The 26,347-nt window shown below is 44.7% G+C and overlaps 2 protein-coding genes, 1 long non-coding RNA gene and 3 other non-coding genes across 6 annotated transcripts in view; 4 read left to right on the top strand and 2 right to left on the bottom strand.

The window, feature by feature from the left end:
• slx4 (SLX4 structure-specific endonuclease subunit homolog (S. cerevisiae)) overlaps positions 1 to 16,296 on the bottom strand; it is a 32,830-nt gene extending 16,534 nt beyond the window's left edge. Inside the window, exons 1-9 of the mRNA XM_063198316.1 lie at positions 15,226 to 16,296; positions 10,747 to 10,993; positions 9,584 to 9,817; positions 8,818 to 9,101; positions 7,571 to 7,974; positions 6,990 to 7,254; positions 4,240 to 4,322; positions 3,058 to 3,204; positions 797 to 969 (exon numbers count right to left, since the gene is read on the bottom strand). Of these exons, the coding sequence (XP_063054386.1) occupies positions 797 to 969; positions 3,058 to 3,204; positions 4,240 to 4,322; positions 6,990 to 7,254; positions 7,571 to 7,974; positions 8,818 to 9,101; positions 9,584 to 9,817; positions 10,747 to 10,993; positions 15,226 to 15,709 (2,321 nt within the window). The 5' untranslated portion in view covers positions 15,710 to 16,296. The remainder of the gene's footprint in view (positions 1 to 796; positions 970 to 3,057; positions 3,205 to 4,239; positions 4,323 to 6,989; positions 7,255 to 7,570; positions 7,975 to 8,817; positions 9,102 to 9,583; positions 9,818 to 10,746; positions 10,994 to 15,225) is intronic.
• Positions 16,297 to 16,580: 284 nt separating this feature from the next.
• Positions 16,581 to 19,048, top strand: LOC134452733 (uncharacterized). The gene is made up of 5 exons (XR_010035514.1): positions 16,581 to 16,938; positions 17,151 to 17,273; positions 17,496 to 17,862; positions 18,167 to 18,225; positions 18,933 to 19,048. It is a non-coding gene; the product is annotated as an uncharacterized LOC134452733 (long non-coding RNA).
• LOC134458881 (small nucleolar RNA SNORD46) lies at positions 16,983 to 17,087 on the top strand. Its single transcript, XR_010036683.1, has one exon. It is a non-coding gene; the product is annotated as a small nucleolar RNA SNORD46 (small nucleolar RNA).
• Positions 18,026 to 18,094, top strand: LOC134458873 (small nucleolar RNA SNORD38). Its single transcript, XR_010036676.1, has one exon. It is a non-coding gene; the product is annotated as a small nucleolar RNA SNORD38 (small nucleolar RNA).
• On the top strand, positions 18,794 to 18,862 carry LOC134458868 (small nucleolar RNA SNORD38). Its single transcript, XR_010036674.1, has one exon. It is a non-coding gene; the product is annotated as a small nucleolar RNA SNORD38 (small nucleolar RNA).
• Positions 19,049 to 23,115: 4,067 nt separating the features above from the next.
• The window catches only part of crebbpa (CREB binding protein a), an 89,202-nt gene continuing 85,970 nt past the window's right edge, over positions 23,116 to 26,347 (bottom strand). Inside the window, exon 30 of the mRNA XM_063198309.1 lies at positions 23,116 to 26,347. This exon is cut by the window's right edge and continues 828 nt beyond it. Within this exon, the coding sequence (XP_063054379.1) occupies positions 24,566 to 26,347 (1,782 nt within the window). The 3' untranslated portion in view covers positions 23,116 to 24,565.

The raw sequence follows: 26,347 nt of genomic DNA, 5'->3' as shown, positions 1-26,347 counted from the left end.
CGGACCCACTCTCTCTACAAGTTTGCAACTTTGGAAACCGATGAGCACCTGAATATTTTCACACTACCCCACAGATGCACTCATCCATTTTCTTTTCTTATACTAAACAAACCTGCCTAGCGCCAGAAAACAGCCATGTACCGCAATAATTAAGGGTACAATACAATTGTGAATATCAATTTTGAAGTCAAGATGATTCAGTAACTTTGGAAACATGTTGCGTTGGTTTAACCATACAGTATTTAAACCCAGAGAATGGAGACTAACAGATATTTTGCCAACATGTGTTTAGGATTTCCCCTTTAATTTCTACCTGCATAATACGTCAAGTCTATTTGAAATACAGCAGTCTTGTTATGTGACACCCTTTTTATACACAATAGAATACCTGTTTGTGGACAATGGTGGTATTCATGAGACTGACAGCATTAAATGTAATTGAAAGTCCATTAATAGCATGGCTCTACTATTAGTAAATGTAGTAGTAGCAAATGAACCGCAAGAGGCACCACACACACGCACGCACGCACGCACGCACGCACGCACGCACGCACGCACGCACGCACGCACGCACGCACGCACGCACGCACGCACGCACGCACGCACGCACACACACACACACACACACACACACACACACACACACACACACACACACACACACACACACACGCACACGCACACACACACGCACACACACACGCTTCATAACTACCCAACATTTTTGCCAGCTCCTGAACGTGCACACGTCCACGTGCACACATACACACACATACAAGCTCATTAGCTACCTGACCTGTTAGCCAGCTCGTGTACGTGGTGTGCCAGGCTGGGCGTGAGGGGGCAGCGGGCGGCGTAGAGATGTTGGAGCAGCAGCACCACGGCCTGGGCTGGCACTTCACCCAGCAGCACCCTCTGGGCAGCCGGCATGCCCTCCTCCTCGCACACGCCGAACCCACTGGCATGCACCTGGCAACACACACACACACACACACACACACACATACACACACACAACATATTATTACATTGCATATTGCCATGGGTATGCTCTTCTCCTCGCGCACGCCGAATGCGCTGGCACGCACCTGGCACACACACATACGCACACACAAGCATTATTACAATACAATAAGCAGCAATAGGCAGCAGCAAAACCCACAGGCATGCACCTAACACACACACACACACACACACACACACACACACACACACACACACACACACACACACACACACCAGGGCTTGACATTAACTTTTTCACCCACTGGCCACTGTGGCTAGTGGTTTTCCCAAGTCACTAGCCATTCAGGTATTCCACTTGCCACAGATTTTATATTGTTTTTTTTTTTCTTTCTCATGAATGTGTACGTCTAACCACAGAAGACAGTGTAGCTTTCTACATGGAAGTATGGATCAATTAAAAACTGAGTTACTGAGCTTTTTCTTGAAAAGAAACAACAGACAACAGAGACTACTATGCTACTACAGGCTACTATGATGCGTATGCGTATGTCATGGGGGGCAATCGCTATTCCGACATAGCGCTATTCCGACATGCCCCTATTCCGACACTTTTTAGGGGTTAGGGTTAGGGTTAGGGTTAAGGTTAGGGATGTCGGAATAGCGGCATGTAGGAATAGCGGCGGACGGTGGAAAACGTGTCGGTATTCCGACAATAGACATTACGGAATAGCGACATGTCAGAATAGCGCCACGTAACCGTATGTCATACCAAGGAATAAGCTGCCAGCCAAATTGGCTAGTGACACTGAAAGTATCTCTAGCCACAGCCAAGTTTTACCAGCATTTGGCCGGTTGGCAGGTGCCAGTGTCAAGCCCTGACACACACACACACACACACACACACACACACACACACACACACACAGTGTACTAGGGCTGCACGATTATGGAAAAAATCATAATCACGATTATTTTGGTCAAAATCATAATCACGATTATTGATTTTTGCTGATTTTTTTGAAAATTATAACAAGATGAAATATAACCAAGAATGAATTACATACGGGATGAGCAAAATAAAATGAATTGTAATAATTATGTAAAGGCAATAGCATGAAACTTAAGACAGATTTCTAGTCAGAAACACCAGCCTGTCAGTATGTTCTGTCAGTATGTTCTGTATTGCCATGATTAAATCACGATTAAAATCATGAGTTCGATTTCACTATTTTATCACGATTTTGATTATTTTTCGATTAATTGTGCAGCCCTAATATATACATTAGAAAAGTGAGAGGTTTATTTAACTGATCTTGACACATGACAAAGTCTAACTAACCTCATTCTCTCCGTGAACATAACAGAGGTCTGGCTATCTGGTCTGTCTGTGTGAATGTTAGCAGTCTAGTTGACTGCTCAGGGATTGATATCACGCTAACATTGACCTGTGATGTCAAAGTTGTTTCTCATCCCTTTGTTGCCTTCCTAGACTGCCTCGATTCTTAGTTTATACTCAGAAACCAAATTGTCTGCGTAGTGTTGCAGATAGCCTTGTAGATATTACATCACATTACTTAGCTGACGCTTTTTTTTTTCTTTTTTTTAAATCCAAAGCGACATTCAGTCATTCTAGGTACAGGGCAATGGTTACAGTCCCCGGCGCAATGTGGGATCAGGTGCCTTGCTCAAGGGTCCAGAAGCCATGGACCAAGGTGGGGAGGTAATGGTGGGATTTGAACCAGCAACCCTCTGAACAAAAAAAAAAATTCCAACACCCTAACCACTGGACCACAGCCTCCCCCAGATATGTTGCCCCCCTTCGCAGACACTTGGTGTGCATCTCCAAAAATCTGACTACTTGTAGAAGAGCTTTGCAGACAACCGCTGTGAATTGGTCCTCTCGACCAGGGGCCTATACTACAAAGCTGGTTCAGGAGAAAACCAGGTGAAGTTAAGAGGTACATTATCTAATAGAAGAGACTAGAGTCCTCAAGAAAATGAGTACCAGCTTTGTAGTATAGGCCGCTGAGCCACTCTGCGTTCGACAGCAAGCAACTACTCTAGTCTAGACGGTGCACAGCTGCTACGTACCTGTTCGGCCAGCAGAGGGCAGCGTGCATAGAGCATGAAGGAGTGGGCGAAGAGGACCTCTCCACTGTCCACCTGCAGCTGGACATCACTTAGCTGGGGGTTATTCACCATGGAGCTCAGGTCGGACGACAGTCTGCTCAGACTCGACTAGAGGAGGGGGGGGGGGGGTTAAAACACATACATAAGGTTTAAATGCATGCGAAACGCACATATTCCAACACATCTCAGTCATTTTACGCAGCTGCACAATGGAGCTCAGCTCTGACAACAGAGACGACTAGAGGGGGAGATACAACACATACAAATTAAGTACAAAGCCAAAGTGAAAAGTGAAATGTGATTGAAATGTTCCCACTCTTCACACTCACTTTGTCATGCCCATTTCACCTGGGTCTCTCACAAGTCGAATTGGCGATTAACCCATTGATGCCTAAAGCACCTGCAAAAAAACCTGCCTAATGCCTAAGCCCTTTTAAAGGGACACTGTGCAGGAAATGGTCAAAAAGGGTACTGCAACTATGCTGCTCATTGAAACGAGGCTCCCTATTGCCAAATTTGATCTTTAAATGAAAGTTTACTAAGTAATAAACAAATATTTTCTAGTATGGTCCAGGTACAGTAATTTTTGCAGCTAAAAATGGCTATTTTTGGAAATTCAATATGGCGGACCATGGAGAAGATCCCCCTTTTCATGTATGAAAAGTGCAATTTTTCCAGTCATAATGAATAGAATTTGATGCTGGTGGTAAATATTCATGAAAAAGGTAACATTAGTGAATGGGTAGCATGAATTCCGGAAATAAACAACTAAAAATCTCACACAGTGTCCCTTTAAAGAAAATTTGCCCTCAGCCAATAAAAGCCTAAATATCTCTGCCTCTAAAGCACACGAAAACATGCCATAAGTTGCATTTAAACGCTAATGCAAACCTTGCTTTAGAAAGTGTTCATTCATACCAAGAGTTTTAATAAAACTGTCTGAAATCTCATGAGCCTGAATGTTGCATCATGCAGCTTCAGGCTCCAGGGCCAATGTTGCGCAACGCAACATTCAGTATCAATGGGTTAATTGCCATTACTTTGTAAACATCAATTCACTTTTTTCCCCCAATTAATATCTGTCCTCTACTCAAGTCTATAGAGTCCCTTCACCACTGCCATAACATTAAATATGACACTCACCATATTGGTAGGCTTAGCATGGGTATTGGCGTCTGGATTGGCAAATCCACTTGTCTGGCTGGGTGACGCAGCATGAGGTGTACCTGTTGAGATGAAAAAGAAAAAAACACACATAGAAATATTGAAGATTGATGAATTCTTGAAATGTGTCAGATTCAAGATTTAAGCATTTATACGGGTGCCTCAGAATCCTCTAGGTCACTTTTGGTATTATCCATATGTTCATTGTGGGTTGCTTGTATGTTATGTGTGTCCTATGTCCTGAATGTTTTGTATGAGCGAAGCTCACTTTACTGCAAATCAAATCTACCCTTGGGTACCAATAAAGTAATCTAATCCTCATACAGAGTCCCATGTAAAGCCATATAATAAAGCAGCAGTGGTGCAGCAATTACACACTGGGCACCAGGTCAGGACAAAGCACTGATAGGGGCCCCCCCATTCGGACCACCACGGTCACAATAGGGCCACCCCCACCGATACTGCAGGGCCCTGGGCCCAGGGGCTAATGCCCTACTTGCCCCCCTATACTACCAGAGATTCTTTAAGTATAGAGATATGCCAACATAATAGGTTTCTATGGGCACCTAACGCGACCAGGTTCCGGTCTGCCTAAAGGGCCGGGTCATAATGCTCCGACAATGAATAGAACAGTCCTTAGGTCTGCCTAGGTCTGCCTAAAGGGGGGCCATAATAGAACCCTGAAACAATGGGCCAATGGAACCTCTCTCTCTCTACTCTCTCTGATACTACCCTACAAACGTTTTTTTGTCAAAACTGAATTTAGATTGAAAATCGTCTACATTACATCTCATTTATCTTTTGACAAAACATTATGACATTCATTTTGCAGTGCCTACAATATCCGACCTCATACCAAGGCTTTGACGGCATTCTTCTCAGTTTCAATGTTGTTGTAGTTACTGCACTTTGCCTTTGTAGGGCAGAATAGCTCCGCCCCCCTGCCAAGCGGTAACACCAAAGAGGTTGGATATATAATAAGAGGAATCGAAACACGCCCACTCAATGCAAAAGCGTCTGCTCAAAATTTGGTCTCCTAAGGGGGCGTTGTCCCCTACTTCTTCTTCTCTTTTTGAGGTGTTTGCGCAAGACGCTACCGCCACAGCGCAAGACGCTACAGCGCTAAGGGGACTTCAATGATTCTCAACCTCAGGACTCCGAAGGTCTCCTAACCGAAGGTCTCCTAAAGGGGCGTTCACCCGACATAAAGTGGATACCGGAAAAGAACCCGCCTGCTTTATCTCACTCTCATATACGATTCTCTGGTAACACATTGCAGATTGTGGCTGTTGTTGGCTAATTGTTTTGTTTTTTTCTCCCCATTTGTTGTGGTTTGGCACTCTCCTTAATTTGTTGTATTTGCCCTCAGCAGGATCCAATGGGATAATCAGTGAATACACCTGTGGTCTGGAGGCGGGCTTGGGGTATAAAGGGCCGTACACACACGTCGCTGCTAGTTACTCGCTCAGCGAATGAACTCAATAGAATGTCAATGTGTCCCAGCGAGACTCGCAGGCGAGTAGGCGAGTACTGTACAAGCGATGCGATGTGGGCGGATTCCGAGTTGAAAATATTTTATCTTCGAGCGAGGCGAGTAAGTGAGTAACCAATTGGAATGCAGAGTTCGGTACTTCTCGCCTGTTCGTTGGCAGTTAAAGCCGCGGGAACATTCAGCGAACGTTCCATGAAAGAGAGGCGAGTAGGCGAGCAAGCGAAAAGCTAGCTTTGTGTGTGTATGCCGCTTAAGAACACTCGGAGGACCCATCATCGCGCTCACTCACTCGTTTCCGGCTTGATCTTCCCTGTCCTTCCCGTCTACAGACCCACGCCTGCTGTCGGCTTTTTGCCCTCTTGACTTTGCCCTTTTTGGCCTGTTTTTCGCAACCTTTTGTTTCCAACCTTTTGATGCCAACCGGCTTTGATTGTTTTTTTGATTGTTTGCTACAGGAGCACGGCTCCTTCTGGCGTCTGCCTTTTTTTGTTATGTTTTGAGAACCCCTAGACTTTACGTGTCAATACACTTCTGTTTTGCATTTTTCATCTGCGTTGGGTCCCATTTATGTTACGTTTGTAACAGTGGCAGGCAGCCATGCAACACCATGGCAGATAACAGACACAGATCATAGATTACTTTTCATAGATTTAACACACTTGGTTTTGCTCCCAGTTGTGGTTTCACACAACAAGACCGACAGAGGTCACATAGGGTGTAGTCCTAGCCAAGAATTATTTGCACAATGTGATAAACTGTTGTCTTAGTGAGGAAGGCTTTTCCATCACTTTTGATCGTTATCTTGTGGGAAGATGTAGCAACGCCCTAGCTAACGTTTGTTACACTTTAAATCGTTTGCAACAGTCTTCCTAGGATTTAGAAAATTTGAAAGCAAAGGTCTGTGTTTTTTACTTGAAAAAAACCCCCAAAAACCCGGGTATGTGTAAACTGTACGGCTGTAACAATACACTCAACTCACGATTCGGTTCGTATCACGATTTTTGACCTACGGTTCGATACACCCCAAGATTTCAGAAATGTATCCCCACTGAAGTTCGGAAACACCATCACATCAAATCATAAGGTTGTTTTCTGGACTAATGGGTAATAAAACTTTGAAAGGGCATATCACGATACTGCCTCCTTGTATCACGATACAGTATCGTGACTCTGTGTATCACGATTTCTCGGTTCGATACAATATCGTTACAGCCCTAGTAAACTGTGTGTGTCTCACCGTGGTGTGTGTCTCCGGCCAGGTTCAGGCCCCTCTCCCCCAGCTCCAGCAGGTCCTGCACCGCCTGGCTGGCCAGCAGGGGAGTAGGGGTGCCGCCAGCAGCAGCTGGAGCACCAGGAGAAGGGGTGGGGGAGTGGGACATGGGCTGGGGCTGGGGCTGGGACTGGGGCTGAGAGGGGCTGGCAGCAGCACGGAGCTCCTGAGAAGAAGACGGGGTGGCCCGAGACCTCATCAGATGAGGTGTTACGGCTGGAGGTAGATCACTCTGCAAAGACAAGATGAAATGGAATTGGAAAAAAAAAAAAAACATCTTGGTGACTGAGAAAAATGAGACTATGGAATCAGGTACAGTATGTTATCAGGCTGTGTTGTGTTGTGTTGTGTTGTGTTGTGTTGTGTTGTGTTGTGTTGTGTTGTGTTGTGTTGTGTTGTGTTGTGTTGTGTTGTGTTGTGTGCGTGCGTGCGCGCAAGACACAGGTTAGCTTCAATGCGACTTGCGGCATAGGATATTGGGCATTGTCGTAACTGAAAATGGACTTCGTTTATGTGCATAATACATGCTTCTTCAGTTGCGTCCTCACCTGTGGGCTAACGTAGGGTTGAATGTAGGCATTCAGCTCTGGCGTGTAAAACTCCATAACATCATGCCCATAACCGGCAGGCAGGGCAGTCTTGTACCACAGTGGAGCAGCAGAAGCAGCAAAAGTCGTGACCTGGTTCGAACCATCTCCTCCTCCAGCACCCCCCTCCTCCTCCTCCTCCTTCTGCTGCTGCTGCTGCTGCTGCTGCTTTCCCACTGCCCCGCAGGAGAGGGTGCTGGGGGCCAGCGTGGGGGTGGGAGGAGGCGAGGGGGTGCGGGAGCGCAGGAGCAGGAGGGAGACGCGCTCCTGCAGGCGCCTCAGGGCCTCCTCTGGGTCTTGGCGGAGGAGGAGAGGGGGAGGGCCGGCCGGGGTGCCTTTCTTCCTCCTCTTTCCTTTATTACCTGCTGTGGGGATGGAAGACGTGGGAGTTCAGGACCCCGTTTCTCGAAAGCATAGTTGCTAACTAGTTAGAAACTTACTAGGTTTCCAATGGGAAATTTCATTGCAGCCAAGTAAATTGCTAACTTAGCAACGATGTTGTTGACAAATACACCCCAAAGTAGCTGCTAGAAAATCACTGCTGCATAGCAGCACGAGATGACATTAAAGGGACACTGTGTGAGATTTTTAGTTGTTTATTTCCAGAATTCATGCTGCCCATTCACTAATGTTACCTTTTTCATGAATACTTACCACCAGCATCAAATTCTTCAGCATCAAGTTTTCAGGGGGATCTTCTCCATGGTCCGCCATTTTGAATTTCCAAAAATAGCCATTTTTAGCTGCAAAAATGACTGTACTTGGACCATACTAGAAAATATTTGTTTAATACTTCGTAAACTTTCATGTAAAGATCAAATTTGGCAATAGGCAGCCCAATTTCAATGAGCAGCATAGTTGCAGCACCTTTTTGTGCATATAGCGAGGCCATGGAATGGCCCTTCCAGGTTGGCCCATTGGACCTAAGCACTAATCTCTGAAAAATACAATCATTTACAGAAAAAAAGGCCCTGACACCTACTATATTTTTTAGAGATCAATAGTTGCGATAGCTCCCATGGGCTTGACCAGAAAAGGTGTGATATAGGCTTGCCAAACAAATATGCTAATTTATGGGCCCTCCAACGTCTACTGTATATCCTGTCCACACGTTCAAGGCAGTGAAGGAACTGAACATACAATATAACTACATATCACAAATAAACAGACACAGCCAACAGCTGCTGAAAAAAGAAGAAGTCACCGACCTGGTGCTGCTGGGACCCACTGTAGCTTTGCACCAACCGACGACTGGGGCGCTTCAGCTCCTTTGACCTCCATGACTTGCATGGCAGCTGTGGTGGCGACCCGCTCTTCTCCCGTCGCCGCGTCCCCCGTCCCCTGGTCCAGCAGGGAGCGGGAGAGAGCCAGGGCCACCATGGTGTCCTCGTCCAGAGGGGCCGTGGGCTTCTTCTTGGCCCTCTTCCTGGCGGGCTGGGTGGGGTCTGAGGGGTTCCTCCTCTTTGGACCACCACCACCACCAGCTGGGTTCCTGAGACATGAATTAAAATTGGTGGCAGTTAGTCAGTTCGCGACGCGTATTAGTCGTCTAAACGCTTCATTCCTTCCAAATGTGGCCGCGTCGTGGGAGTGATTCGGAGGCAAAACACTGTTTCACACATGTAGATGGAATATTCCGAAACTTGTTTCCAACCAAATACTGAAAATATATTACTGAGGAGGTTATAGGATGAGGGACCCCTTCATTCAGTGACCATTATTGTCTAAATCTGAATAATACAAGAAAATGGTAGCAGCGTGCATCAACTTCTATATTGTATTTATTTTTTAAAGTAAAAATACAAAAAGTGAGATCTTTTCCTCTTATTTTTCAGTTATACGTTATTTTGATCACCACTCTAAAAGAGGAAAAACCTTTTTGGGTGAAGCCTGCTCCACCTGCTTACAAACTCTTTCACTAAATCTAAAAATCTGAACCATGACCTTTAACAGGTTAGGCTTTCTACTACTCACGATTGTTCAGTGGCGCCTTCAGCAGTCACGACGGCTTCGCTGGCCTGTCTCTGGATGGCCTGGAGGAGGACCGCCGGGGGCACGCCCATGTCGGCCGAGCACTTCTTCAGGTGGGCCGAGCGGCTCTTGTGGGACTTGAACCCCTTCCCACAGATGGGGCACTCGGGCACGGAGGGGCGAGCCGGAGCCGGCGCTGGAGCCGGAGCTGCCTGGCACTCGCTCTGATCCAGACACCTGCTCACAGTGGGCACAGAAATTAGGGCTGCAAAATATATTGAAAATGTATCACGATATCACAGCTTGCAATACACGTATCGCAAAAGCTGGTTAAATTACGATACCTAGTTTTTAAATTTTAATAACAGCAAATTTGGAGAAAAGGTTTTAAAAAAAAGGTTGACATTTTAAGTTGATGCTGTATATTAGCCATGTTTTTTCCTAATAAAAACAATGTTGGGAATAAAACATCGCTCTCAGTTTTATACATGATAAAGAGTAGAACGGCAAGTTGAGAGAGGAAAATACTGTATATTAGATATCACGAGTAATATCCATATCGCGGTATACAGTCATGTTATCGTGTATTGCATATTTTTCTAATATTGTGCTGCCCTAACAGAGATCCGCAATTACTTCTCTAAATCACAGTCATGGTCATATTTTCAGTGTATTCTGAAAGACAAGAAGTTCCAGTGCCAATAAAGACCTTGCTTATTGCAAACATTAATGCAGAGACAAATGTCATGTTTTTACCCTAAAACACGTCAGTAAGACAGTTTGAATTACCCTTTGTCTGTACCTCAATCATGGTGTAATTCACGATTCCTTTCATACAATACAGCTACATCAATGGGCTCTGATGAGCTAGCAGTTAGATATGAATTGTCAGCCAAGTACTCTAAATATTATCATCAGTCCTGTGTGCCATTTACCTCACCCTCCAGTGCAGGTGAGCTGATATGCGGTGCACGGAGCGAGAGTGTCATGACTGAGAAAGTGCCCAAACTTGCAGTCCTCATGAATGTGTCCAGACAGACACACACAAACAAGTTTGTAATGTATGGATAAGGCTAATTGGGCTCCTAAAGGACGCTAAAGAAAAGCTGCATTGTTTTATTTGCCGGCTACACCACACATGCCCATCGCCCAGTGTTTACACTAACCGGTTGATGTGTTGGGTGCGGAGCTGGTGCGTCATGGCCGACAGGTCCCTGAAACAGAGCTGGCAGAAGAAGAGCCCCCCCTGGTCCAAATCCACCACCACCCCTCCTTCTCCTCCTCCTCCTCCTCCTCCTCCCCCACCTCCCCCGGTGCTCCCCTGGGCCGCCGCCCGAGCTCGCGCCTCCTCCTCATACTCCCTGTCTAGCTCCTGCTGCAGACGCAGAGCCAGCCGCTCGTCCAGAGACAGCTCTGAGGGAGACAGACAGGGAGATAGACACACACACACACACACACACACACATCCAAGTCAATGACGTTTGGTAACACTACGTCACAGCTAATGCCACCATTATATGGATTAAATGTTTTTTTTGTTTGTTTTGTGGATTATCCCAGCATATTCATTGCAGTACATACAGCATGTCAGCAAGGTGCACAATGAAGCATCTCAGAATGTATTGTAACGGATGCATATAAATGCAGATATCTAGCAAAGACAACATTCTCACATCATATCTGTACCCCTGTGTATTTGGGCAGAGAACTGCCCTTTCACACAAAGCAGTCAATGAAATAGTCAAGCTACTACTACATGGCAGTTTACAGTGTACACCTCTTAAATAAAATGCTGACACCCTAATTTAGACTATTGAGGGTCATTCCATGTCAATTCACATGATTCCCTAGAATCTCCCCACATGACCCTCTCCGATTTACCCAATACCTCACATACAGGTACCTTTTGATGTCAATTGAAAGAATACCAAGTATTACCACCCTACGTCCAACGGTTGCAGAGATGAAGCCCTCCAAAGTTGGGGTACCATGCCCACTTTTCAAGCCTGTGAATTGCATACAAAATTTACAAGCAGATTTGAACACCTCTGGTTTCAGTTTGAAGGAAGATACAGGCCTAAAAATCACCCTGGCCCCTCAATATGACCCCGTCTATCAGATGATGTACTTACAAATGGCATGCCTTGATTATTTTTGGCTATATTAAGACTTAAAAACTGAATTTCTGAAACGCGTGTTGAAGAGTCTTGCCATTTTGGGGTTCCAGATCTTGGATACTATGTATGTTTTGGGAGTTGTAATTGATTTTCCATCATATTTGGGAACTGTACAGTGTATTCCAAAAAATATAGGGCGCTCAGACTTCGAAAGATAAAGTAGGAGGGACTCAAAAACGGCTTTGGGACAAAATTACCTTACGGTACCCTCTACTTCAGGCTTCAAATTAACCATGTGGGCACTTGATGACTGGCACGCCCTTTTAACCCCATGTACAGTAGCACTGTATCAAACATTCAAGCTTGGAAAAACTTTGTTTTTCAAAGTTCTTCATATTAATCTTGGCCTTCAAAGTATATGTTTTTGTCTATGTCTTATCACAGTGTCTGTTTTGTCTGCTGCCATCTGCTGGTCAAAAAATGCAACAACAGTGTAATGTAAGAAAACAAAAGGGGATGGTAAATCTTGCCCATAATTTACCAATAAAGCACTGTAATTATTATACAGTATGTTGCTATATACTAATTATGATTTTAACAAGCATGATGAATATGTATAGTTTAAATAATTTCGTAAGTGTGACTGCTTAATGCTCAATCATGATGCCAGTCCCAAGGTGGCCTCACCCTGCACTACATTTCTACCAGACATGGGGGTGGGGGTGTCCTGGTGGAAATGTAATCATGATTGAGCATTCTGCATAATGCTCGTTAAAATCATAATTAATATATAGCAATATACTGTAGAATTAAAGTGCTTTATTGGTAGCCTAGCGAGCTTAACCCCTAGGGGCGTCAAGATTTCTAGGCTACTTTATTGGTAAATTATGGGCAAGATTTTCCAGCCCCTTTTGTTTTCTTACATTACACTGTTGTTGCATTTTTTGACCAGCAGATGGCAGCAGACAAAACAGACACTGTGATAAGACATAGACAAAAACATATACTTTGAAGGCCAAGATTAATATGAAGAACTTTGAAAAACAAAGTTTTTCCAAGCTTGAATGTTTGATACAGTGCTACTGTACATGGGGTTAAAAGGGCGTTCCAGTCATCAAGTGCCCACATGGTTAATTTGAAGCCTGAAGTAGAGGGTACCGTAAGGTAATTTTGTCCCAAAGCCGTTTTTGAGTCCCTCCTACTTTATCTTTCGAAGTCTGAGCGCCCTATATTTTTTGGAATACACTGTACAGTTTCCAAATATGATGGAAAATCAATTATAACTCCCAAAGCATACATAGTTTCCAAGATCTGGAACCCCAAAATGGCAAGACTCTTCAACACGCGTTTCACAAATTCAGTTTTTAAGGCTTAATATAGCCAAAAATAATCAAGGCATGCCATTTGTAAGCACATCATCTGGTAGACAGGATCATATTGATGGGCCATGGTGATTTGTAGGCCTGTATCTTCCTTCAAACTAAAACCAGAGGTGTCAAAATCTGCTTGTAAATTTTGTATGCAATTCACAGGCTTGAAAAGTGGGCATGGCACCCCAACTTTGGAGGGCTTCATCTCCGCAACCGATGGACATAGGGTGCTAATACTTGGTATTCTTTCAATTGACATCAAAAGGTACCTGCATGTGAGATATCGGGTAAATCGGAGAGGGTCATGTGGGGAGGGCGTGTGAATTGACATGGAATGACCCTTGACACAATAGGACAGACCAAGGGCGTAACCACCATACACATTGGGGGGGTCACGTCCCCCCCAATGTTGGGAAAGTACCAATCTGTCCCCTCCAATATTTTGTCAAATATGTGTCATATAGAAGTCCTCCTTCTTTCCTAGACCAGATTTAATTTCAATATGGGAAACACAAGAGAGCAAATAAACCAAGCAGTCAAGGGAAAAAGAAAAAATTGAGACCCCCGTCCCCATTGTGAACTTGGTTTAGCCCAGAATGTGAAGTTGCGGGATTCCTTTAGAAAGTTTGGTTGATTTTCTTACTGATCGCGTTGGAGGCAGATAACTAGTTGTGAGAACCAGTGGCAGCTAAAAAAAATAAAGTACCAAATGGGGAGACATTCGTCTTTTTTTCTGGCAGTACTGCTTCGTGGCTTGGTGAGAAGTAATAGAGATGTCATGCAAGCCTGACCAGTAAGCTTACAAGCTAACAACACCAAGTAACTTAATTAATGTAAGGCTGACAACAACAATGTGCTCAACGCTAGCACTGTTTGCCCAACATTTAAGATATTGCAGCGTCAATACTGTATGTTACTATGTCCAGTTGAGATAATATCATTCATTGGATCTGGCTGGGTGTTAGTAGCTAAACTGATTGTTCACAGTTTAAAGCAAACACGTTTGTGATTTCGCTAACGTTGTTAGCATGCTAAACGCTAAAGTGACATCTCTCATTAACTTGTATTATGCTAGTCTCATTGATAGCTGCCTGCCGTGAAAGATAGTTTTTCTTCCAATTGAAGCTGTAACAGCTTACAACATTAGGCTTGGCACAATCACAGTTTCAAGCACACATTTCCAAATGAACCTCAACAACTCCAGATATACAGGTGCAATGAACGATTTATTAGATAAAAACCTCCCTCTTTCTGTCCTTGCCTGTCTTCCCTCAAGACTTGGGAAATATAATTTTTTGTATTGGGCATTGCATTTGCAGTTTGTATTGGACATTGCAAAGTGTTTTTCGTGTAGTTATAGGCCTAGTCATAGATTAAATGTTTTAAAAATATATATGTTTTCAAATTATTGGAATGACAAGAATTCACACATAGATGAAGTCTAAATGTCAAATGTATGCACAAGTTTTCTGCCTTCCATCAAAGTCATGCCTTGTGTGTTCATAGTGACCCTAGTTATTTGTATGCTAAATGCTGCTATCTGGTGGGCTATAGGATAGCTTTAACTGCAAGGTGTACATGAACCACATTTTCAAACATTCACAAGTCAAAATAAACATAAACAAGTAGGCCTATCCATGTGAAAGGAAAAAAATGAACATGATGACACTGTAGTATTACAGGCCTACAAAACACATATATTAACCACTATAAATTACATTCCTTCTCTCCAAGCCGCTGATAAAGCTTTTGCCCGATGAGGACAGACAAGCACCTGCTACTTGACAAAAAAAAGAAAACTAAGCTTTGAATTGTAACTGGTTTTGAATTCAAGCACATCTTTATCAATAGACCTTCACCTAAAATACTTTGGGAGGGCTCACATTTGGATCAAAGGCTGAAATCTACAGTTCTGTATTTATTTAAAGGGGTCAGGATTTGTCTTAAATTTGTCCTAAAATGCAGGAAATGGCATTTAAGAAATCAAAAATCTTCTGGGGGAGGGCACCCAGACCCCCCACTGACCTATGATGTTTCACAACGTTATTATCTGGCAGACACTTTAAGAAGCTCTGCTATTATACTTCTGATTTGGACCCCCTCAATATTTTTCTTATGGTTTCGCCCTTGGGACAGACTACCGCGAGATTTGTCATACCTTTATTGTTTTGGGCTGGAGGAGGGGGTGGTGGTGGAGGACATTCTGGTTCTGTGGATGTGGTGGTGATGCTGTTACTGTCAGCATGCTGGATCTTTTGAGGGTCCACCCGTCTGAACTTCTGCATCCGTCTCAACACAGTCTCCTTGACGCTTCCTGGCTCACTTGTCTGGGTTGACGTCTGTGGCTGCACCTCTGTTCCATTCTCTGTTGGTATATTCGCTCGCACCTGCACCGCTGTCCGAGGCTCCGTGCTTGTCTTCCCGACCACAACGCGTTCTGATGAACCATCTTTCTTAGTCCTTTTCTTTGGCTGGCTCGTTGTCTTCTTGGTCTGCTTTGGGCAAGAAGGGCCCGCGACGCTTGCTTTAGACTGGGCATCTCCATCTCTTCCCTGTTCGTGCTGCTCACCGGCTTTCTTCCTGACCTTTCTCTTGAGCAGCCGAGAGCACAGGTCCGTAAAGTCCAAGTCCGAGTCGTCCATGCTTTTGCTGCCTACCACCGCGGAATTGTCGGCGAAGTAGGGGTACTGGGATACACATGAACTCGACTCGAAAAGAGACCTCCTTTGCTAACATTTCACGGGGCTTTCATTTGGCAACTTAATTGAATGCCATTTACGCTAACCATCAAGATTATGTACTCATCACGTACCAAGCTGTTCTAACGAGAACCATCATTACGACTTGTCATATATGGTTTCTTCATTTGAGTAGTATCGTAATCTACTGGCAACCCATGAACAACCCCAGAGTTTGGGTGTCACGTCCTTACACACATGGTGTTATCTACACTGCTGTACTTATCCATGAATTAAAACAATAAACAACCACACTTTCGACAGCTATGTGCTGTTGTTGCTAACCATTTGTTATGCTAGTACTAGAACTAGACACCTTGCAATCCCTATTGAAACGTAAACATCGTCTGGTGAGTCTTCTGCCTGGTTGTTGTCCACAAAATACGAATACTTCAGCTAACGTACATGTTATAGTTATCGCTAAATGTCAAATATCGGTATGATAAGATAAAGCTCAATAGCTACCTGCAGAATTTCAAAACACACACAAGAACCGCTCTCCTGGCGTTACTTCCTGTGACGTAATCACATGTGTCATGTGACCTCCATTCCTATCAAAATCTCTGCCTCCATAAACATCAGCCAACACAGAAAACTAAAATCCCTGGATTTATTTTCACAATTCATGTTTCAAATTTAACATAGAGTGCCTTTTACAACACATTAAATAACGGACATTTGATGTGATATAAAACAGTTCCCATACTAAATCTCGTGTTTTCTCGCGGTGTGTTATCGACTACAAATTGCCCATGCGCCTTTCCGGGCATTCTTTTACTCACATGTGGTAGTCCCCGGCGACCACAGGAGTTTTGTTAGTCTTATTTTGCGTTTTCTCTACAGACTCGTGCATGTATTCGCTCGCTGATTAGTCTTTGCTCATTGAATTACACCCCCTAGGCATTGCTTTGAGAATGGCTGCGTCAAAGGGATCCATAGTTCTTACCCCTGTGCCTCGTGTAACCATGTCCAACATCATGGTTGTAGGAGTGAAGTGCTGTAGGAGTGTCGGGTAGTTTTAGTATTGAAATCTAGAGGGCATACCGGTATGCACTTTCTGGATTTATCTATGAAGGGGATTCTCATGCATCTCAGCAGTATGGATGAGTGTGGGCGACGTCTTGCAAACAAAGGTAGGCATGTCTATGAACTTCATTTCGTCTTCACTTCGGTGCACGGCGTGAGTGATGTAAATACTTCCTTAGGTTGGTCTGTTTGGCCGTCTTGGTCAATGTTCAGGGCCTTCCAATGTTAGGATCCGTCATAGTTACACTGACACGTTGTTAAACTTTATCTTAGCTTGTGCGCCCCTTGTTCCCTTAACTAAAACGTTCGTGTGTCGCAGGTCAGTCCTCGGACCCGGGAGACCCACATGTGGCGGAAGGCCTGCGGAAGCAATAGCCGCTCGCCTGCCGTGCCGTGGCCCGTGCTCTGCAGTTGGACGCCGAGTGGAAAAAGTTCACCATGGGTAAGCCTTCTATAACTGAACTCTCTTGAGCTTTGGTGTTAAAGTCAGTGTAATTATGCAGAATGTCTTTCGATGATGAGAACTACAGTTCTGCTACTGAATGTTGGTGATGCTGCTTCCAAATTGAGAAGGACTGTACTGTATTGGTCAAACAAACTGCCACAGTATTGACTATACTCTCTGGTGTTCGGGTTTATGATTTTTGTCCCCCTGTCTTTACAGCTTCTCCACGAGGAGACGAGTTGGACACCATTTGGAGTGGAGTTCCTACAGGAAACGTTCTTCAGTAAGTCGATTTTGACAAGTGACTACAAATAAGAAGTCTTGGCAATTACGAATTGTGCACATGCTATAGGCCTACTGTGACTTGTTGTGACCCGTCTTTCAATGATGAGAACTCAACCAGTTCTGCTGCTGAGTGATCAGTGATGCTACTTCAGATCTGAGAAGGACAATATTGTCAAAATGGAAATCATTTCAGGGTATGGTGAATGGGGTTCATGACCAAGTATGTGCATCTTCATGTTTACAGGATTAGGACATACTTGACGGGAATCCAAGCCAACCAGTTCATCTTTGAAGTTATCCAGTAAGTACATGAAGGCCCATGCCTGATCACTGAGCGAGGCAGAATGTGATAAGTAGACACTGATCTTGGCACTGTTTGCTCAGCTTGTAAAGCAAGTTGCCTTTCCAGTGGCTAGTGCCCAAAGCTTTTTGGACTATGAATTGCTTCTACATTAGGACGAGTCTTTCAATGATGAGAACCTTTACCAGTTCTGCTGCTGAATGTTGGTGATGCTACTTCAGGTCTGAGAAGGACAATATAGTCATAAACCCCTTTCACCATACCCTGAAATTATTTCAAAGTATGTTTATCTTTACATTTACAGGATTAGGATGTCCTTGATGGGAAGCCAAGACGGGCAGTTGGACGAGCAGAATTTATTCAGTAAGTAGATCAAGACTTGCGTCTGCTCTGAGCGACAGAATGCCATAACTAGGAGCTGATTGAGCCCCTGCGTTGGCTCTACTGTAAAACCAGTTGCTTTCTGGTGTTCTACATGTTTGTTTCAGGGTTCCCACTGGTGCTTGAATTCCTTGAAAATGCTTGAATTTCAATGAAGTGTTTTCAAGGTGGTGAAAATGCTTGAATTTTTGGTGAAGTGCTTGAAAATGCTTAAATTTTGTGTCAAGTCAAGCTCAGTAAGCCAAATAGAAATGAATTGTTCAGTTACATCAACAATCTGAGGGAGTGAGATGTCAGATGGGATTTTCAATTCGACACCCTAAAATTGATTAAAATGCAGGAAATTGCATCTCAAAAACACACAATTTTCTGGGGGAGGACCCCCACACCCCCTTCCCGCGACCTATTAAAGGTGCTGGAAAACTAAAAATTTGGTGCTTGAAGGTGCTTGCAAAGTGCTTGAATTTGTTCATGAAAAAGGTGTGGGAACCCTGTTTAGTGCTTATAGCATTTTTGACTAAGAATTGCTTGCTCTACATTAGGACCTGTCTTTCAATGATGAGAACCTTTACCAGTTCTGCTGCTGAATGTTGGTGATGCTATTTCAGGTCTGAGAAGGACATGGTAAAAAAAAGATTGACTACCACTATGGTGACTAGTTTGACCATGAGCCTGTTTTGTCCTAACAGATCCCGGAGACGCCCCGTGTACCCAGATGCGTGACTCGAGGAAGACTGAAGACAAGGCTCTAGTGAGGTGGACAGAGGGGCACCGTGTTTCTTAATAAATGTTGCATAAAAACTTGGTCCTGCCTCTTGTTTCATTGCTCAGTCCACGTCAACTGAAGCTTGAGTCAGAAATGGGCGTTTGAATTTCCCATGCTTGAAGATGCACTGTGTAATATTTTTAGTTTATTTCCAGAATTCATGCTACCCTTTCACTAAAGTTGCTTTTTTTCATGAATACTTACCACCACCATCAAATTCTAAGTATTTATCAAGACTGGGACAATTGCATTTTTTTCATACATGAAAAGGGGATTTTCTCCATGGTCTGCCATTGTCAATTTCCAGAAATGGATACTTTAGCTGCTTCAGCTAGTGTTAAAAACACTGCAGCTAGGGTTCTGGCCAAGATGTTTTAACACCTATCTCAGCCTTCCACCACTGGATGCCTGTGCAAGCTAGAGGTGACTTTAAAATCGTGTTGCTCACTATATGGACCAGTACTTGCATATCTAAATATTTTTAATTTCCAGAATTCATGCCAATTGACAAATGTTAACTTTTAAACAAATACTATCAAATTCCTATGACAAATTGCACTTGTACATGAAAAGGGGATCCTCTCCATGATCCGCCATTTTGAATTTCCAGAAATAGACATTTTTAGCTGCAAAATTTACTGTACTTTGGACATACTAGTAAATATTGGGTTTTTTATATAGTAAATAATGAAAAGATCAAATTTTGCCATAACCAGCCGTTTCAATGAGCTGCATAATAGTTGCTATATCACCTACTCTGGCCACCATCTTACACATAGCACCTTTAAATACCAGCTTAGACACTGCGGCCCACACATACTGGTCTCTTGTTCATCCCAGAGGTGCGGACGAAGTCAGCTTTCGACTTCTGTGCACCCTCCCTGTGGAATAATCTGCCCCTGATTGTTAGAGAGGCAGGCTTTTTCAAATCTAAAACATTTTCAATTTGCTATGGCAGGACTTAATTCTATGCATTATGGTCTTGGTCTAATTATCAATTTCAATTTATCTTGTGTAATTTCCCTATTTTAATATTTTCATTTTATTTCTTGTTTTACAAGTGTTTTGAATGGTGGATGGTGATATAAATGTAAGCAGACAATATTGTGTCGCATACCTAATGAGCCCTTTTCACATAATGCCAGACAACTTTAGACACTGAACATCTCAACGCCTTTGGAACAGGGACCAGTTTCATCAAATGGCAGACATGCACATGACACCTCTTGTGCCTCAAACTGGCCATCGTGTGTTGTGTGTGTGTGTATACAGATCTTGGGCATGTAATTAGAATATCATGTCATCGATATCATCATAAAGTTGATTTATTTCCATAATTCCATCAGTAATTGTAGATGCATTGCCCACATTTTTATATATTCCAATCATCCATTTGTTTGTTTTTTTTTCGCGTTTTTTACATATTTTGGCCTTCCAGCTCCAAAAAAAACCATGAATTGAGGAATTCACATTATTAGAATATTGTAATAAAGTCACAATTTTCATCATTCATTGTTAATGGGGTGGGTGAGCACCAAAACGGCATGGAAATGTACGGGTATATTGAAGAGTAAAGTGTGGGTGACTAGATCAAACAAGCAAAAACAGTTGACAGCAAAGCATCAAGGATATCTGGGCTTCCATAATGCCCATGCAATGCACCTGCCATTGACTTCAATGTTAAATGCATCATGGCAGGGATTAAGACAAAGGCAGTCCTAAATTATCAAGTATTGAACATTGACACGTTATGTAGAAAGTACCAAATTTCAACTGATTTGATGTGACCCGAATGTCTTTTTTTCTGAAAAAAGGTGATTTTATTTCAATATTCTAATGTGAATTCCTCAATTCATGTTTATTTGGAGCTGGAAGGCCAAAATGTGTAAAAATAAACAAATGAATAATTGGTTCAAAATGTGGGCAATGCATTTACAATCCATGAAAGTTAAACATTATTGATGGAATTATGGAAATAAATACTCTTTCATATTCTAATATGTTCGGGATCTGTATAGGCCTACCTGCTTTACTTCGCCTAAAAACTTTTCTGACATCATAGTTAAATACCTGGTTGTTGAACACATTCATTACACATGATCTGGCCAGTGTGGGGCCAGACCAGGGTGATGTCACAGGCACTGCACTGTTATGACTCCAGGGTCCCCATCGTTTGGCTATGCGAGGGCTGCTGACAGCTTTGGTCGGTCCCAGGACAAAGTAATCTGAAAAGGCCCCACCTCACCGCAGTACATATGCCTACAATGCAGACTGTGGACTAGAATGCTATCTGAAAGGGATGTTTGGGTGCTAACCCAGACTGTAGGCCTATCCAAAAAAACTTTCAAGCAGCTGTCCAAATCACATTAGAATTAAATGTGCACCTCAAGTCCTGTTTCCATCAGAACGGTCCATAGGGAGATCCACAGGATCTATGCGGCCGGTCACCCAAACATCCCTTTCAGACAGCATCCTCCTTCATCCACTGTTAAAGTTGGATGTGGCTCATCCCTCTTGACATTACCTTGGGTACTGTGGCTCTTGAATCCATCACTAAGACTTGCTGTCTTGATCAAAGATGCACCACCAACACGCTCACCGATAATTTCTCCTTTTTTGAAATCTGATATGTCACCCATAATGTTCTATGCATTGCAATATTTTGAGCAAAACTACAATGCTGCTTACCCTGTTAATTGAACCTTCACACTCTGCTTGTACAATGTGCATTTCATGAAGACTGGCCACCAGAGTGCTCCAACTTATCCATGAAACTTCCCACACTAATGGTGCATTCCCCAGGGCTGGGAGATGGGATGTTTCTGACCTCCTACTTGCTGAAATGCATTGGAACGCCTGTTGAAGCGGAATGTTCAAGTCGCGAGCTGGGGCAAAAGCGAAGCAAACCGACTTCGCCCCATTGACTATCGTGATGTCATCACAGCAATGGCAGCGCACAGTATTAGGAATAGTTTATGTTGCACATCACCATTCTATGGACAAATAAAGTTGATTCGGACAGGTTAACGGTTGCAAAACAGCCTGTTAACTTTTCTAAGGTGTAGTTATATTGACATTGCGTATTTCAAAGATGAAATGCGGCTGAATGAAAATAATGCATGATGTTGTTTACATTGCTGACATCTTTGAGAAGTGGATATGTAGTTTTTGTCCCTCCATGTTTGTAGTTTGTTTGGCTTGCTGGTTGGAACGCTTTCAAGTGGGAGGTAGCTGCCTTCTTGTTTCCTACTAGGAAGCTCCTACCTCTGGGGAATGCACCATAAAATGGCAGGTCTTTCAGTTCTTTCACTGTCCAACCCCTGTAGTATGGCAATTGATCTTAATATTTTGAATGAGTGTTTCATGAGGAAAACGTTTTTTTTTTCCCCCCCTGAAAATTTTACCAAACCCAGAGAATTTTGTGAACGGTTTTGGAAAAAGTGTGTTTTAGAACAAAAATGTGAGTTTAAAGACTGAATCGAGTTTGCTGTTCAGTGGAATTTGTTCAGGGTTTTGGTAAATGGGTGAGATGTTTTCAGAATGGTCTCTCAAGTACCAGATATTGTGTGAACAATCAAACTAACACCAAGTAGCCTAACATGGTCTTCATTGTTTAGAAGCGCTGTTCACTGCTCAGGTTTTTTCACTCTTCTTCAGGGTGGCTTCTCCTTTGTCTTGTCCCAAATAGAGATGAACTATTTTCAAACAATAAAAATATTTGTAAATACTTCTAGAAGTATTTGCTTTGGCAGTGTGTTGTAAAGGAGCCATTAAAACTATAAGGTAAATTGATGTGTAGTACTGCATCGCTACGGTAGGCAAAATAACTATCCCTAACACAGTTAATTTGTTGCTACGTCAGATGTCCAGCAAATCCATTTTGAAACTTCTAAGATTTCCCCAGACTTCACATTCAACATGGTTCTTTAAAGGCTTCATGCCGCCTGTAAGCGCAAGTTAATGTGGCACTTACAGGCAGCAGTAGCAAGCAAAATCTTAAGTAATATCCAACGCCATATTTAGGCCTATTTTAGTCCAAGACGTGTGCATGCAAACATTCAACAAGCTGTGAATTACACCACACCAAAACAAGGCGAATCTAGACATTTCTTTTTCTGTTGCACACAGTTTATTTAACAATATGGTATATAAGTAAGAAATGAGTTTTTAACCAGTTTATACAGTGATTTCGTTCTCTCTTCCTTATATTTATAGTATTTTGCGTAATAACTTGCATGATTTACATTAAGAGGAAAAAAAGGTAGAGCCCCCCAGTTCAAGTTTTGTGTGTGTATTTGTGTATGTGAGAAGAGAGGAATGAGGGTCGATGGCAGATGACATTGTTTTTCCCTCCCAGACTTTGAACTCTCAACCAATGACTGCCTCCTTCCTGTCCCCCCCCTCACTCAGCGATAGGACCCATACTCGCCACAGTTTTTTCCCTCATAAACTGTATGACAAAAATGTTTACAAAAAAAACCTTATATGACAATGCAACAGCTTTCTACACCCACAGGACAGAAAAATTCTGTTGTTTTGGGGAAAACCAGACATGAGATGCTTCATCTTTTTTTTTAACATCCTCTTCAAGGTTTGGACTGTTTATTTTCTTGTTTTGAATCCACATGAATGTGTACAGGTAGGTCTGTCTGTTTAGGTGTGTGTGTGTGTGTGTGTGTGTTTAGGTGTGTGTGTTTTTGCATACATGCTCTGGTGTATGCCCAGTTCCTATTGGTTTTACAAACAACACAGTTCTCCTCACACTGACTTCACAACTGTGGGAGAGGAAGACTCCACTCCCCAGAAAAACACAACAAAATAATAAACAGAAAACGCAAATGTCTGTAAAAATAGTACAACACGAGAATACAATCGCCAGGCATGAGGAGAGCAGAAAGCAGAGGAAAACCTGGCCCAAAATTTCCCCCGACCAATTATTTTACAGTCTCTCATTGACAAAATTGACAAACGAAAAAAAACAAAACATAGAAGTATTTCAAAAAGGTACAAAATAAAAAGTATGAATACGATAATGACTTTTTGTAAATTTTCTTAAAAAAAGAAACCAAAAAGGCATGAAAAACATACCATTAAAAAGAAACTGAAATGAAAAATAAAATAAAATTTAAAACAAAACATACCTGACCAAGAATATGGTCAAAACCAAAATATATATTCTTTGTCATTTTTAAATTTTCATTTAAACAGCATTTTTTTCAAATCCCTTGACATATAGGAAATATCATTCTCTTGTATTTTTTATAATAGGAAACACATCAACATTTCCCAAGCACTGTTCCTTTTTTTATTTTTTTTTCATCTTTTTTTCTCACTCCATACATTTCTTGAAACTTTTTACATGTCAGTACAAAAAAGAAAAGAGCTTGTCCAAGGGAAAGAAGAAGAAGAAGAAAAAAAAAAGCATCCACCACCCCTTCAATAAAAAAAGAGGAGGGGAGACTGAAGTGGGTGGGTTTCTTCTTTTCCGCAAGTTCTTGAAAGGATCAAAAACAAACAAAAAAACGAATTCTCTCCCAAAAAAAAAAAAAAATTGCGCTACAAGCCCTCGACAAACTTCTCCAGCGTGTCTCCCGTGGTGTCCCCCACCATGCCCAAGTCACTGGTCAGAGCGTTCCGATTGGGCGTGTTGAGCTGTGGCAGCATGGCGCTCTGTTCCGCGGCGCCCATGTGTCCCTGCGCCTCCAGCCCCCCACCGCCCCCCGCCATGGGCGCCGCCAGCCCCGGATGGGGTGACCCGGAGTGCGGCCCCGCGTTATGCTGCTGCTGGGGCGACGGCATCGGCTGCTGCATCTGGGCCGGCGACGGGCTGGAATGTGGCGGCATGGGGCCTTGTTGCGAGGGCGGCCGCGGCGACTGAACGGGCGCGGGCGAGCGTACCTGTCCGCCCAGGGCGTTGGCCAGGCCCGGCTGTCCTGCCAGGAGGTGTGCGGCCGCCTGGGGGCTCATGGGGCTGGGCTGGGGCCCCGCCGGCGAACCCATCGGGGCCTTCATCAGGCCTGCCTGCTGCTGCTGCTGCACCGGCTGCTGTTGTTGCTGCTGCTGCTGCTGCTGGAGCAGCCGCTGGTGGAGGATGTTCTGGGGGCTGTCCATGGCCATGCCCGGCTGCCCCATCTGGGCCATGGGGGCCAGCTGACCCATGGGCACCGCCGCCGCACCGACCCCGACCCCGACTCCAGCCTGCTGCATAGCCAGCTGCTGCTGCTGCTGCTGTTGCTGCTGCTGCATGCGGAGCTGCGAGTAGGTGGCTGGCGAGGCCTGGGCTTGAGGCGGGAACTGTCCGTGGGCCTGCTGCGGAGTCATCACCCCCTGCTGCTGCTGCTGCGCCGCCGCCGCTGCCGCCACCTGCTGTTGCCGTAGCAGCTGCCGCCGGTACATCTCCTGCAGCTGCGGGTTGGCGGCGTTCATCATCTGGCCCAGGGCGCCCAGCGCCGCCGCCATGCCCGCCGCTTGCGGCTGGCCGGGCTGCTGCTGCTGGGGAGCCATACCCGGGGGCCTCTGCACCGCCACCCCTGCCTGCTGCTGCTGCTGCTGCATAGCTGCCTGCATCGCCTGCATGGCCGCTGCCGGCTGCGCGCCGCCGTGCATGCCCTGTTGTTGTTGTTGTTGCGCCGCCTGCTGCTGCTGGCTGGCGTTGTACTTGAGCGTCCGCTGCTTGATGAAGGCCGCCATGAGCTGCGGGTTGGACTTGAGGATGTTGAGCACCTGCTGCTGCTGCTGCGGCGAGCTGGGCGACTTGAGGGTGCGCAGCAGGTCCTGCAGGGCGTTGGGGGCGATGGCGCCGGGCCGCTGCTGGGGCGGCTGGCCGGGCACCTGCGGCCGCACCTGCACCTGCACCTGCACCTGGGGCTGCTGCTGCTGCTGGGGCCCCAGCATGCGGGCTGCTTGCTGGGGCATGGCGGGCCGCTGCATGGGCATGCCCGGCTGCGGCGCTTGCTGGGGGGCCAACGTCACACCCGGCTGCTGCTGCTGCTGCTGCTGCTGCTGGGCGGCTTGCATGGCGGGGTTGCCCCACTGGACTTGCGGAGGCCGCTGGGGCATCTGCAGGCCGGGTGGCTGCATCCCGGGGCCTGGCATGCGCTGCTGCTGTTGCTGCGGCAGTGGCGGGCGCTGGTGGTTCATGGGCAGGCCGTTCATATTGATGTTCATGCGGAAGGCTGGGTTGTTCTGCTGCTGCTGCTGCTGCTGCTGCTGCTGAGTGGCCTGGGCGATCATCTCGATGTGGCGCGCCATCTCCACGGCCGCCTGCGGAGGGGGCTGCTGCGGTTGCTGTTGCTGAGGCTGCTGCTGCTGCTGGAGGGTTTGGAGCTGTTGCTGTGG

Source organism: Engraulis encrasicolus, chromosome 1 (assembly GCF_034702125.1).
Source record: "Engraulis encrasicolus isolate BLACKSEA-1 chromosome 1, IST_EnEncr_1.0, whole genome shotgun sequence".
NCBI classification, from domain to species: domain Eukaryota; kingdom Metazoa; phylum Chordata; class Actinopteri; order Clupeiformes; family Engraulidae; genus Engraulis; species Engraulis encrasicolus.
This window is presented reverse-complemented; position numbering and strand designations above follow the sequence as displayed.